Source organism: Neopsephotus bourkii, unplaced genomic scaffold, assembly GCF_033783945.1.
Source record: "Neopsephotus bourkii isolate Nb327-2 ecotype Australia unplaced genomic scaffold, CSIRO-AGI_Nbou_v1 NB_977, whole genome shotgun sequence".
In the NCBI taxonomy this organism is placed as follows: Eukaryota; Metazoa; Chordata; class Aves; order Psittaciformes; family Psittacidae; genus Neopsephotus; species Neopsephotus bourkii.
This window is the reverse complement of record NW_026901471.1, coordinates 500,898-515,390: the sequence shown is the minus strand read 5'-3', so window position 1 is coordinate 515,390 and position 14,493 is coordinate 500,898. Positions and strand designations below refer to the sequence as shown.

The 14,493-nt window shown below is 40.5% G+C and overlaps 1 protein-coding gene and 1 long non-coding RNA gene across 2 annotated transcripts in view; one reads left to right on the top strand and one right to left on the bottom strand.

Moving 5' to 3' along the window:
- Positions 1 to 3,217: 3,217 nt before the first annotated feature.
- Positions 3,218 to 14,493, bottom strand: part of TET2 (tet methylcytosine dioxygenase 2) — a 73,666-nt gene continuing 62,390 nt past the window's right edge. Inside the window, exons 7-10 of the mRNA XM_061359423.1 lie at positions 13,270 to 13,359; positions 10,630 to 10,767; positions 9,282 to 9,642; positions 3,218 to 7,985 (exon numbers count right to left, since the gene is read on the bottom strand). Of these exons, the coding sequence (XP_061215407.1) occupies positions 6,574 to 7,985; positions 9,282 to 9,642; positions 10,630 to 10,767; positions 13,270 to 13,359 (2,001 nt within the window). The 3' untranslated portion in view covers positions 3,218 to 6,573. The remainder of the gene's footprint in view (positions 7,986 to 9,281; positions 9,643 to 10,629; positions 10,768 to 13,269; positions 13,360 to 14,493) is intronic.
- LOC133215407 (uncharacterized) overlaps positions 9,342 to 14,493 on the top strand; it is a 136,872-nt gene continuing 131,720 nt past the window's right edge. Inside the window, exons 1-2 of the long non-coding RNA XR_009726404.1 lie at positions 9,342 to 9,481; positions 12,261 to 12,350. This is a non-coding gene — a long non-coding RNA (uncharacterized LOC133215407). The remainder of the gene's footprint in view (positions 9,482 to 12,260; positions 12,351 to 14,493) is intronic.

Sequence of the window (14,493 nt, the reverse complement as noted above, 5' to 3'; positions counted from 1 at the left end):
CTAAACTGAAAGGCCTTGGGTGTGTTTTTAGGAAGTTTGTCATTCCCTTCTCCATGGCCTGGCATCTGGGGATCCCTTCCTTGCGTTCCCCTGTGAGGACAGGGCCACCAGCACCAATCTCTGCTGCAGGACAGCTGCATGTTTCAATGTGCAAGTCACCTACACAACTTCAGGCACCACCTTTCACTCTTGATTGGAAAAAGAGCAGAAAGGATAGCAGTAGATCCTTAATAGACTTTTTCCTCCTCCTTCCTCACGTTCTTACCCTAGTGCATGGTTTTTCTTCCCTCTGAACAGAGGGTTGTTTGTTTTTTCTTTAAATCAGTAACACTGTGTGCTAACTTCATGCATATCAGTTATTCCCTTTGCTGGTTAGAGGTGAGGCAAGTAAAACATGGAGCTGTCTGACTTACAAATAAGTTCTGTAGGAATCTCTCCTGGTACAATATTTGCCCTAATTAAACCAACTTAGGGAATCATTTACAGGGCAAAGTAAAAGGACCAACTTAATACATAAACTTAGTTGAAAACCTAAATGTCTCATAGACAGTGATGGAGGGAGAGCTGTTGCTGTAGCTGATGTGATGGGGGCAGGGGGTGTAAAATTGTCAGTCCTCTGAGACAAAATGGTGATTTACTGAGTGCCTCAATTAGTTGTGCCTGCATTAGGTAAAGATAGTTGAGTGTAACAGAAACTTGACAGACACATGGCTTTCAGGGAATCTCCCCGTGTCACTGTGTCAGTTAAATAGCAGGTATGAATCTACTGCTGAGATGACATCTGCCGGTTCTGATCTTGGTGCTGCTGCACGGGCAGCAAGCCCCAGTGAGTCTGGCGTGGCGCTGGTCATGCGAGTGTAGAAGGATCAGGGAGCGCTGCCTTGCGGGTCCACGCCAGGCGCTGTGCTGTGCTCTTCTGGCAGCCTGCAGGCAAGAGAACGTACATTTCTACATTATCTGCTTTGTAGCTAGGCTTAAACCGTGGCCTTCGCACTTGAATCCAAGGACTTGCTCGCTTCATTTGAGTTTTGCTGGGGTGAAAAGATGGGAGACTTTTTAAATAACTTCTAGTTTGTATTTGAAAGCAGTAGTGAAAACATGCACACAGAGGCACCATCATCACCCTCTGCTTCTTGATCCCTGCTGCCTTCTCCAAAAGAAATCCGTTTGCTTAAGTGGGCTGTTTCCCCCCTTTCCTCACTCTTCCAGGCTGGATACTTTTCTGTATCTTTGAGCGCAGTCACCTGTTACTCTTAAATGTTGGCTGGGGTTTGTTCACACTGGCTTGCCTCGTTGTCACAGGTTTTCACTCATTACCATAGAAAAACTGTATTGCCCTCTCTGTGAGAAGTCTAAAGGCAGAAAGTGACAGAATAGATGGGTAAGAGAGGAGGAAAGTCAAGGCAGAAGCTGTCTCTGGGCACCCCCTGTTGTAACTACTTCATCAGGCCTGTGATTTGGGTGGCGATGGTCAGGGTGCCCCCGTCAAAGCCAATGAGGCACATCAGCAGCTTGGGGAGAGCCCGTGTTTGTGGGAGAAGTGTGGTCAGGAGGTGAGTTTGACTTCCCAGCCAGTGGCCTTGCCTGGGAACACGTTGTGCCCACAGCTGAAGAGATCCACTGATGTAAAAGATGACCGGTGGGAATGTTCATTAATGGCAGGAGCGTTTTCCAGGGACGGCTGAAGGGTGACAGACCTTTGTTACAGCTACTGCATCTGTTGGTTCCAGCTGCCTGATGCATTAAAGTGCACCTGTGCATGGAAAGGAGCAACACTTGTCTGCTGCAGTGCGCTGGCCTGCCTGAGGACGTTCCCATCTGGGAATATGCTGAGAGCCAAGGGGGAACATTACTGGATTCTTAAAACACTGCTTCCCCCAGACAATCAGTCAAGTGAATGTACAGAGTAGGGCAGCCTTCCCAAGGTGTGGATATTGAGGAGGGTGATGAGGGCTGAGCACAAACTTGGGGTCTTCAAAGACTAAATTTAAAAGCTTTCAAGTACCAGCTGTTGCAGAAACACTTTGCGACCACAGAGAGAGCAATTTCTGTCTCTTCCTACAGAGGAGAATTTTCAGGATTCAGTCCTGGTGTCTCTTGAAGTTAAAAGAAGGGACCATGGAAACAAGCTTTTGCTTGGTGCCTGCAGGAATGTATGTCCTCTTGTTGATTCAGACACACTTTCCTATTGCTTCTCCTTTTCTCTAGATTATGTGTGATGTAGATAATGCATGAGGTTCTAGCCTTTTTCATTTTGTTTTTTCTTATTCATCATTTCTGTTAGAGAAGACTCTTTAGGTCATGGAGTCCTGCTGTAAACCAAACACTGACAAGTTCACTACTAAATCACATCCCTAAATGCCACATCTGTACATCTTCTGGATACCTCCAGGGATGGTGGCTCCACCACTTCCCTGGGCAGCCTGTTCCAGTGCTTGACAGCACTTTTGGTGAAGAAATTTTTCCTAATACCCAATCTAACCCCTGCAGTGCAGTAATACTATCTGTTGGAGCATCCCACTGCTTGGGAGTATTTGGAAATCAACCAAAAACTCCCTAAAGAGTTGGAGATAAATACCCCAGACAAACAAATAAAGCCCTTGTCCTGCCTCTGCCAGGTGTGCATTTGTGGCTGTTACTCAAGCAGTGAGGAAATTCCAGCAGTGAATACGCCGTGTTCATCCATGCCCACAAAAATCAGCAGGAAACGAGCAGTGATGCTCTATACCCCTTCCTGCCCATAAAAATGCCACCCTCCTTTAGTGTAAACACAGGATTTATTGAGCTGTGCACTTACTGGGCTGAATAGCTACTTTCCCAACCCGTTAGAAGCAAGAGTCAAAGCAGAACTTGGAATAAACATACTATCAAGATTTCCCATCCCAAAGTTCCTAGTGATGTGTTTCTTTGTGTGATGCTTGAGCTGGGGAAGCGGGCTAAACCCATGCGGTATGTGGGCCTGCTTCCTGGAAAAGTTGGGTTATCCTGGTATGTCAGTGGATGCGTTCCATGTCAAAGCTGCTGAAGTACGCAGCTTCCTCTGAGTCCCAGAGTGCAGTTTCAGATTTAAGTTCCCCAGGCTAGCAGCTTCCCCAGCCATAGAACTGCTGTCTTGTTCTGGGGCTCTATGGCTGGTCCTAGGACCACGTTTCACTGTGCTGGCTTTGTTGTTCACTGGTACAAATGGTAGGGAAAGACAAGTTTCTGCAAGACAGACTTAGAGTGCATTAAATAAATATAAATTTTATTAAAAACACCCACATCTCAGCGTTATCAGGAATGATATAATAATAAACAGCTTTCAAATAACCTGCATTACATTACAATACTTACAGTATTTATAACCTTCCTCAGATTCTTTTTAGAGATATACCAAACATCTCATGAAAATGAAGGAAACTAAAGTAAAAAAAAAAAAAAAAAAAAGTAGAACATAAGCATAGAAAATGCACACAGAAGTTCATTACCTTAGTGTCAAACTGCTAAAGTTTCCTACACAAGTTAACCGCTAGCTTTAGAAGTGAACTTTTTACCACTGTGCGTCAATCAGGATGAAAAATTCATTCAAGTAAAGTTGACACCACTCAGAAGCATCTTCAAGTATGGCTATAGTCAACCTGATAATCCTATACAAGCAATTTCATGTTTGCTTTGTCATTCGTTCCAACTGAGGCAGGGTTCTGTACACCAAAAATTACAGCTCGGGTATTTACAATACAAAACTGATTCACCAGCTAAGCTTTCTGCTGCCAGCAGTTTGGCAAATGACGGTGCATGGCATAGTCACCAACATCCGCTATGGGTTACGTGAACAATAGAGGACTTAAACACGATCAAGGAAAGATGATGATTTATAATGATTTAATCAATCTGACGTATAACCATCGTTAATTTCTTCTTTTAAAAAAGGCAAAACTTTTGTTTCAATGCAGTGGGTCAAGTCACAGACTGAGAATTCAAAACCAAAATTGCCATAATAAATATTTGACTGTTAAACCGAAAGGCCTCCTTTGATTTACTCACGTTGTGATTCTGTTAGGTAAAATTCCTTTTGACCAAACTTAATCTTACAGTATATTGCACAAGATACATCTGGGACATGGAGGTTTGCATGTTTAGGGAAGCCCTTGTATAGACTGTACCTTCTTATATCTTATTTTATTCATTACAGTATCCAAGAAGCCTTGTTTAGAGAGCGACTTGAACAACTCTAGCAAACAGTCACTTGCCAAACCCCTGCCTTACATTTTTCCCTTTAATCAGCTCAGTGCATTCTACTTTCTTTTTGTTTATTCGTTTGAAACAGGCAAAACATTCTAAATCTCTGAAACACTTTCATTGCAATGAAAGAGCTAATGAATTTACAAAATTAGTTACAGCAATACAATGTACAAGAAAACTTAGAGAAGGGATTCAAAAGGAAAGCATCAAATCCCTGAAGGAAAAAGAAACAAAACAAAACAAAAAACCCCAAGAATAATATATTTAACCTACAACAGCTTTACACACACACAGGTGACACGTTGGCATAGGAGAACATGAGCTGAAATATCCCTGAATTTTTAGAACCAACAAGATAAAACAAAAACCAAAGCTGAAGTTCAAGTGATACTTGCTAAAATGTCAAGTATTGAGAGAGTTTTTTTTGTGGTTTTTTTTTTAAATATTTTTCTTTTTTTTCAAAGGCTATTGGGGGAAAAAGATGGTGTACAATATATAAACTTTCACACTCAGTTCAATATCCTATTGCCAAACTAGTGTTGAGGTATATGACAAGTAGGAACATCACTCAAACCTTTTTAATGTGGTTTTTAGCTCACATTATGATATATTTGTAGCAGGCTGAGTAGCACCATGATGTGAATTCAGCTCAAAACCCAAATATATATAGATTTAATATTTTTACAGTACTAAAATACTAAAGCATTGCGTTAAAAAAAGTTTTGTTTACAATTTAATTTACTATACAACTCTCCTGCTTTTTTCTTTTTTTAATAGAAATTAATGGTTAAAACCACCACAGCAAGCCAGCTGCCTATGTTTTATCTATTTAATCAACGGAATCACACAGAACTAACCCTGTTTCATTCAGCTTGTGTAGGCATCGGTCTGCTCGATCTTCCTGGAAAAAGAGGACACTTGCACCGAGAAATGACTTACACCACAATGTACATAATTATCAACACAAAAGCAATCTGCCATTCGATAGTTGAAGAGCATACAGATCTGTAGAAACAGCAGAAGCCCAAGCTAGCTAGTTGTAGTCTGTCACATGCTGCTAATTATTACCTGTGGTTAATATAAAATCCTTTCCTTAAAACTGTACATATTTGAGTAATGAACTTGTCATAATAATTGTAGAAAACGGTTTTACAGTATAGCTGTGTGAGATGAGCACCAGAAAAACGTGTGTTTTGTGTACTAAAGTATTCCCTTATATCCAGTAAGCCCCGTTTTTACCATAACTGACTGTATTAAAAATGGATATGTAGTCCACTAGCAGATGCACGGCTAAAACAAAAAGTCTTTAAAAGCTTTTTTTTTGTTGTTTAAAAAAATTATCTTTGCATTTTAAAATCAAAGTAAACTCTTTTTTTTCTTTTTTTTTTTTAAGGTTTTTTTTAATGTCTTAGTACCTCAGCATTGTTCAAGTTGCCAAGCTTAGGTAGACAAAGTGCTTTTGAAACACTAGTTCAAAAAAAATATCTCTCTATATATTTTATTGTCCTTTTCTAGGACTTGACTGGATGAGCAAAATCCAGAGGTCTTTGCAAGTCTCATATGTTAAAAAGTAAGCTTATTTTAACACCAGGTAAATTCAATACATACATGAATGAAAAGGTCGTCCCTGTTGCTAAAGAACATCTGACTACATCACTGACATTTTGTTATAAAGGCATTAACTGTTCGACTGTTAAAATAAAGACAACATTCTCATAGATAGCACCATGGGTTTAGAATATCCAAATAAATTCAGTGTTTTGCTGTCTATTCATTATGTTTTATACTTAACTACTTAGTTAAATAAAATCAAGAGACTAATACGTTTACAGTAAAAACTGCATGTTAAAAAGTCATAATTCCAGTATTTCAGTACATCATAGATTCAGCACCAGATGTTATTTTAAGATTCCTGCAGTTGTAATACTACAGTATTATTTTTTAGGGCTTTTTTTTTGCTCCTGTTCCATGACTACGCAAACTTGATGACATTAAAAGTGGCCACAGATGTGCAAAACTGTAAGGAAAAAAAAATCCATTTGCAGATTATCTCTTTCAGTAATGGAGCCAGTGTTTTCAAATGTAAATTGTGAAACACTTTCTTGTTTCGTTTTTGCATAGGATGCTTTGGTCTTGTTTCCTACGTGCCATCTGTGGCCACTTAAAAACCAGTGGAAAATAAGTGCGCTAGTGAGATTACCTCCTTTTGCTGGTGTGCTGAGGCTTTTTCCACTGAAGAGTTTTGTAAAAACACTGTTTTCTTCTCCACCCTTGCCTTCCCCAAAACCTAAAGAAGAACTACCCTACTGACAGGGTGTTTTTTCAAATGAGGTAACCAACAAAGGTGTGAAGTTAGATATATCGGTTGTAAGGCCCTGTAACCCGTGTAAAGGCATATGGAGATGTAGTTACTGTGGAGTCTGTGGTGACCGACAGTGTCCTTTGTGCAAGAGACTTGATGAAGCGCAAGTACGTTGGCTCAGAGGGTTCGTGTGGCTCAGCAGGCTCCCGCTTTGCCTTTTTGCCATAAGATTTCTGAGGCACGTAGTCTGGACCGTACTTCTCACATTCTTCTTCCTTCTCTCTCGCCTTCTCAGCCATCTTTGCCTCCCACAGAGCCAGACCGTGTTTTGGCTCATTCATACTCTTGTGCTGGTAAAAGACAAGGGAAATTCTGGTGGGATGGTTCCTGTTGGGGTTTTTTAGGGGAGTCGTTGCGTGGAGCTCACGCTTTGCGCACTCTATGAGAATTGACCCATGAGATGGAGCAACTGCCACTCCTCCAATTTCTGGATCCAGAAAGTTCTGCTCGCTATCTGACCAGACATCATCGGGATCCTCTGCTTTTTCTGGATTCAGCACATCAGTTTTCTCTAAACCACCCTGGGGAGTAGTCCTATCATGGTTTTGACCTGGAAGCATGTTAGACAAACCGTTAACTGCATGTGAAATTATTTCACTATCCTTATTTTGGAGATGCAGTGAATTGGGAGGGCCACTGAACATACTTGGAGCAGAATGGTAGTCATGTGCTAAATGTGGAAGGGGTTGCATGTGATGATGTTCACTGGTTTTAGTCATGGAGGCATAATCCATGCTCTGATTACTCAGATTAGATTTTAACCTTGAGGTAACCTCCATAAAATGGCTGTCAGCCTCGTGGGTGGAGTAAGAGGAAAAAGACCCTACATGGTGTGCATTTGGTCTAATGGTGCAATTACTGAAGGAGTCTACCTGCATGTTTTGGTTTCCGTAATTCAAGTACTTGGGACCAAAACTCTGGCTATTCCCAAACCTATGCTGGTATAATGTTTGTATGGGTGGCAGACTTAGTTTAGACATATGGTCTTGGCTCTGGCAACTATACAAGTCCATGTGCTGATGCTGGGAAGGGTAGGAGCCCAAGTAAGAGGGGCAGCTGTCCATAGGCATGCTTCCATTGCATTGGTAAGGTGGATATTGGTTATTCTGGCTTAATGATCCTGAATAAGGGTTCATGGGACTGGAAGAATTCAAATAAGACCCCGCAGGCTGTGATGAGGTTGTATAGCGGTTCATGGGACTGGACCCTCCATAGGGATCTGAAGTGTATGAAGAGCTTGAATAAGCATTGGCTGGATTAGGCAACCTTACATAGAGATTTGCAGAACCTGAACCCGAGTATGAGTTAATAGGATTTGACTGAGGGTTGTTAGGGAGAGTGCGCTGTGGATGTTGCTGCTGCTGCTGTTGTTGTGTGGCTGGTCCTGAAAGACGTAAAAGATCTGTAGATGTGAAAAGAAAAAATCCACACAACAAACAAGCCTTAAAAACCCCAAGCAACCAACCAACCAACTCTGTACTTTATAGACCCTTCATTATACATATCCATGACATTTCTAAGAAACGTATATCATATGATAGGTTAACAGAGGTTCCCTTTCTCATATCTCAAATACCATCCTTTAGAAGCTGAATAAATACTAACGCTACTCATCCTTTTTGGCATGTATCCAGTGAGATCATATGCTAGTGGCAATAGGGAAAAAGAGGACAGTGCAAGCTGTTCAGAGTCACATGCATACGATCCAAAGAGTTGAATCATCGTTTAAGTGGCCCATGAAATGGAGCATCAAAGTGCTTCCAAACAGCCGTGCACAAAGTGACCTTCTTTTTCCCAAAAGTAAATAATTCTTCTCATCTGTATTAATAGAACTGTCTCAAAAAAAATATTGTCAGCTTTACGTAAAAAACTAGTGGTGGCACTCACTGACGGAGACTACAGTTTAGTAACAAGTTAGATGAACTGAAGACGTAAGAGCAGAACCATCATTTGTTAAAGTGAAATGGTCCATTCAATGGTTATGACCCTAGCCTGGGTCATGCGACAACTGGCTTCTATTCATAGGTATTTCAGTGACCTTCTGGGTGACCTTGGGTGCATTGCTGTTTTCCTCTCTGAGAAAGCTGCTGTAACAGTAGAACAGTCATGACGAACTCCTTTGCTCAGGATGCTCAAATCTACTGGTGAAACTCCCAGGGATTGTTAAGCGGATTTTAAAACTCATCCTGTAAAAACCTACTCTGCTTTTGGTCTTGAAGCAGAGAGTACAAACAGTAGGAAAGAGGTTAAGCTCGAATCCCCTCAAATTAGGAGGTTCTCTAAGAGTGGTAGACAGTGAGTGATGCGTAGGTCATTTTTAATTTGGCAGCAGCATCACAAACTCCTTTTCATGGCTTCTAGCACTTCTATTCTTTTAAGGATACTTTGCATTACACTGGATGGCAAGAGTTTGCAGTTTGAAAAAGCACCAGCTTTCTACAGGTGTTAACTATCCAAAAATAAATGGTTTCTTCTACAACTTTTTTTACCCTGCTTCTCCAGAGTTGACCACAATTTGGCACTCTAGTATTTATAAATCTACAATATTGCCGTTACTTTGAAGAATTCTCTTTTCTTTTCACTTTAAAATGTTTTTGGGCTGAGAACAACAGTTTTCTTGAGATTTGTTATAAATGGCCCTGATTTCTAGGAAGCTTACTACTGCTGATAAAGATCCCAATCAGATTCACGTGTTTACCTGCTAGCTGCTTTGCATGACTTGCCGCCTCTGAGTTGCCTTGCTTGTTGCGTGCTGCAGCAGACTTTTCTCTTTCAGATTTGCTAGACCCATTCTCCAAGGAGGAAAGCTTTTCAGCAGCTGCTTTCTTTGCTTCTAGCTTCCTTTGCCGACATGTCTTAACGGGCTCCGCCAACATCCTTACTTTTCGGCGAAAGGAGGTAAGGACCTGGATGCTGCCATTCCTCTTCTTTTCCTCCTGGCCTTCCACGCTTCCGAACTCATCCACATCAGAGACTTTGTATAACGGGAGTACATGGAGCTGCTCATCTTCTGGGGTTTGACCAATTTCACGATTGTCTTCTCTAGTTAGTGTGCAAACCTGTTGGAAAGGTGTGTCACACTAAGTCTCTCAAAACATTCAATGACTAATATATGCATATCACCAGAAGCCTGCAATTTAATTTCTTCCATTGCTCCGTTAGACAGGGTTAGTAGAAACAGAAGGTGTGCGTATATGTATATCTATTTCTTGTACTTGTGCTGAAATTAACAGTACAGTTAGGGATTAGCCTAATGTGAAATAAACTGTGTGATCCACTGTACTATGATCAGAGAGCTAAAATAGTGTAACCTGGGACTTTACACTCACCTGAAGATTTTTTCACTATAATACATAGCTCCCTACTGGAAATAGTGTGCAATGTAACATACTGCTATTGTATTTCACACCCTCTTGTAATGGCAACTTCCAAGAGCTTGCAAAGGAGCAAGTCACTGTAATGTTAATAGTAAGATTTAAGGAAGTTACTGTTGTGTCATGCAGTGCGCTCATTGTGTTAGCTGCAGCTAAAACAGGTATTGGGAGGATTTCAGTGAAAAAAGATGCTGATACAGAATTCTTCTGTAGCAAAATCATTGCATCAGCCAGTTTTAGGAAGAAAGATCAGCTAGAATATGTATTGTATTGGTTGTGGTTGACTTGTCAGTTAAGGCAGACCCTGGACTATTTTTGTTTTATTTAAAGTTATGATCCAAAGTTGTTAGAAAAAAAGATGTTTCAAGAGGACAAATATAAACTATTTTGTGCCAGGAACACTGCATTTCGGCCCTGCAGGGACCTTCTTTCCGCTATCTCCAGTTTCTTTTACCAGCCCTATATTAAACCTTTCTTAAATACATTGTGAGTCTCATTCATTTGACTGAAAAATTGTGTGTGGGGTAGTAAGTTAGCTCAGTTACTGCTTGATGTTTCTTTTTTTTAGCCATCTGTGTTATGTAAGCGTAAATTTAAACAGCGGGGAGATAACGAATTAAATGTATGAAATCAGTGCTGGAGTAAGGAGGCTTACATGCATCTCAGACTTACCAGTGTACTCCCGTTCTGCATATTGTGCAAGTCTCTGTGAGCATGAGCACAAAAATCCAGGCAGGCAGTGACCCCTGAGAATGGGCGACCTTCTTTTAAACCTAGGCGACACTCAGGTGCTCTGTGTTCATACTCGATCTGGAAAGAGGTGACAGATACCATTGCAGCTGAGCTGTGTGCCCCAGTACACAGAATTAGCACTGAATACTCTACTGTGACAACATGCAAGTCTACTAACATCTTGGAGGTGGCAACATACAGATTTTGAAAGCAAATAAAATCAAGTAACTTGATGGCAATTTAGTATCCGTACTTCATTCCTTGCTGCTTTGCTCCCGTTACCTTCCGTCTCTGGTTTGATTGTGAAATTGGCCAATAATACTTTTCCTTGCATACTACTTTTGATACTCTGCCGGTGGTTGGTGTTTTTACATGACAAATGCAGTGCATGGTTTCAGAGTCTGGCACTGTAAGAGTGATGTGTTTGTGTAGACTGGAAATACACCAAGCTATTAAGCGAAAATGGCTTTAGAAAACTGACTTCAGAATGACTTCATGAAAAATAATAATTTGCTTTTTGATTTGTAATATTTTGACACACTAAACATATATTTCATTAGCTTAAGTACAACTCTAACTCTACACCAGAAAGACAGATGATTGAGTCAAGACAGTGCTTTCTACCCCAGCACTCATTATTAAGGAGCTTTACAAAGAGTTCATAATGAAAAAATAAACCTTACACAGAAAGACAGGATTTTGTAATAGAAGATCAAGCCTTAGACAAATGATGGGTTTGTATTTTGTCTAGAAAGTAAAAAAGTTAAACCATGTTTGTAAAATGCTTTGCTGAAATTCCTGAACCTTTCAAATAAATGCAAAAAAATTAAACTTAATAGAACATAATGGAACTTAATGAATCCTGTTTTAAGTTAAGTCAAAAGTAGAAGTTTTGCCCTAAAAAGATGCATAGTTTGCTCGCAGACCTTTATTTTTTAAAATTTGGAATGTTTATTTCCCTGGAATCTGAAAATAACCACAACCCAAAACTTGAAACATGTAAACTTCTTTAGAATGAAACGAGAGTGATCTGAAATGTTAGCCAGACTATAATTGTCTGATTAAAGTATCCTGGTGCAACTGTTCTCTGAGATGTGCTGTTGGGTCCAGTTAGAAAAACAGACCCTTTCCAGTTCTAGCTTTTAATCCATTAGCAATCCAGATCTGGATTAGAATAAACCTGGGACTTTAGAATTTCTTTTCAGGATTCAAAGGGGGATTGGTTTTAAGGCTTTCTGGGTTTAGAACCTTTTATATTACCGTACAAATTTGGCCTCAGTCATCTCTCTTAAAAGCCACTAACAGTAGCTTGATCAGGGTTTCCCCACAAAGTCTGCATAAAACTCCTGACTTAAGCCAAGCCATGCACACACCTTATTACACAAGGTAGAAATTGAAACTTGTAAAAGCATGTATCTTCAACAACTGTTGGGCAGGACCGTGGCTTACGTGGAGAAAAGTTCTTTTGTGAAGATTTGCAAGAACGGAGAAGCAGACCAAGCAAAGAACCATTTTATTGTTCACCTCCCCCTCGCTTTTTTTTTCTTCTTCCTCTTCCTTTCCTCTTGCAGAATGTCTCTCAGATATTTGGACAGATAACCACAGCTAGTGGGCACATGGCCACAGTTTCCTCTGTGAGGCTCCAAACATTGTCTGATCAGGTAAGTGAAACTGGGCAAGTCTCTCCTGATTTAGTTGATACTAAATATGTAGTAAAGGAGTGAGATTTAAATGTGTCTTGTGGTGGTTGCTACATCATAACATTGTCAGCAGGACAGAAAGATGTCATAGTTTGCAGTGACCCTGATAGTTTGGGGACTCTAAGTTCTGTTGCAATGTTGGAGCAAACCTGAGCAGCAAAACTGAAGGCCAATGGTTGTGCGCTTGCAACAGGTATATTGTTAAATTTTGATGCAAATACCTGAAGGATGTTTGGTAGAGGAATGCAGGTGAGAGACAGCCATGATGGGAACCTCACACAGACTTTGAACGTGCTAGTATGTGTGGAGACTGCTTCACAGAAAATACCTGCACGCGATGCCCTCATGCTGGAAGGCTGGTGCAGGCACTTGTGCGCATATGCAGGGCTGTGTCCAAATGTGAAACTTCTCGTTAAAAGCATGTTTGAAATAGCTATTTTGGGAAAACTAAATTCACCTGCCACTTGAGAGAGCAGAACTGAAACTGTGGCTTCAGGACTCGAGTGCAATATTACACACTGCCTTCTGGCTCTGCCACTGATCTCACACCATCTTCATGGCTGTTTTCTAGTTTGGCTGGTGACTCACACTAAATCCAGAAATTTGTGTTGTGGAGCTGAAGAGTTCTGCTCAAATCTGAAGTAGTTTTATTGTGTTGATGCAGGTGAAAAGTTCTACTTGATGTACCAAATTCTGCTGCTTTTACTTTTGAAAGCATTGTAAATGGAATTGTTCTTTTCCATTCATCTTAACCCCAGTGTCAAAGGAATACTGGCACAAAACGTATGTGATAATCTGGGGCAAGGTTGAAGCACTGGAAAGTGTGGTAAAGATCAGGTTATTTACATGACCGCTCCAATTCCCTTTATCCCCAGCATACCTGGTTGTTATATGCATCAGGTGCAAGTTTCTTGTAGGTAGGTGCCATCAGGGTTGACAGGTTCTGCAAATGGGACTCTAGTTTTTCTTCCTGTTAGGAGATGAAATAGAGATTTCAATGCCAATGACGTTTCTGTACTGCATGTATGGGATCTAAGAACTTAGGGTCTGTACACAGTTATGTTTACACTGATAGTTGTATAAAGGCCTAGATGATTATTCCTGTTTAGACAATAACTGTTGTGAATCTCCTTTCAATTTTATTGTTTCACTGCACTTAAAAGTAATGAAGTAGTGAAATAGTGTAGTGTGGCCCTTGCAAGAGGAAATCACATACTATATTACCTTGGTTAATATTAAGAAGAATCACAGTCTTCAACACAGTAATGTTTTAGATCTAAGCGTGATGATCCTCATTATTTTTCCTACTGGAGTTTTGGGAAAATAATACTCTTCGGGAACTTGGGAGAAATAGTATCAGAATGGTCCATAAAGTAGATGTGGCTAATTTAAGGGGTTTGCACATTGCAATGACAGCACTTCAACATCTTTTCATGCAGCAATTTAAAATGGTTTAAATATTTCAGACTTCAGAAAGTTCCCAATTCTTAAGCAATGAAGAATTGTGGATGTGCCTAGTAGTTGGTGATATGGAGGTAGGAATGACCACACTTTTTTCCTTTACAGAGAGGTACACACTCTCAAAATGAAAGGCTCTTTAAAAATGAAGTACCATAATAACATACTCCAAAGTTGTTCCCAGCCTCTCGAGATGAGAATCCCAAATTGAAAACCTTGCTTATATGAGGCCCTTATATGTAATTACAAGCACATAAAGAACAGTGGCATACTGAAGTGGTATACTTGCGTATTTTAGGAATGTGTGAAGAGCTGTGAAAAGCCTGCAGGTTTGAGAGAGATATATTTGGTGCATTAAGTTTTTATTTGCTCCTATGGGACTATATGCTAGTTTGGGACTCCAAAATGACATTATAAAATTGTCAGAAATATCTTGCTGTGACCTTGTGCTGCTGCCAGAACTTGGATCTTTTGCAGGTTACCATTTTTAAGTGTTACTTCCATATTTTTATTGGTGAGGATCCTGTTTGGGTTGTCTGGAAGCTGTGTCTGTGCTATGGGACCCAGCCCCTGATCTGGATTCATGCTTTGGTTGCCCCCCAGTTTTGTGTAGGAGCAAGACTGGAGGGTAAAACCATCTTCCCAG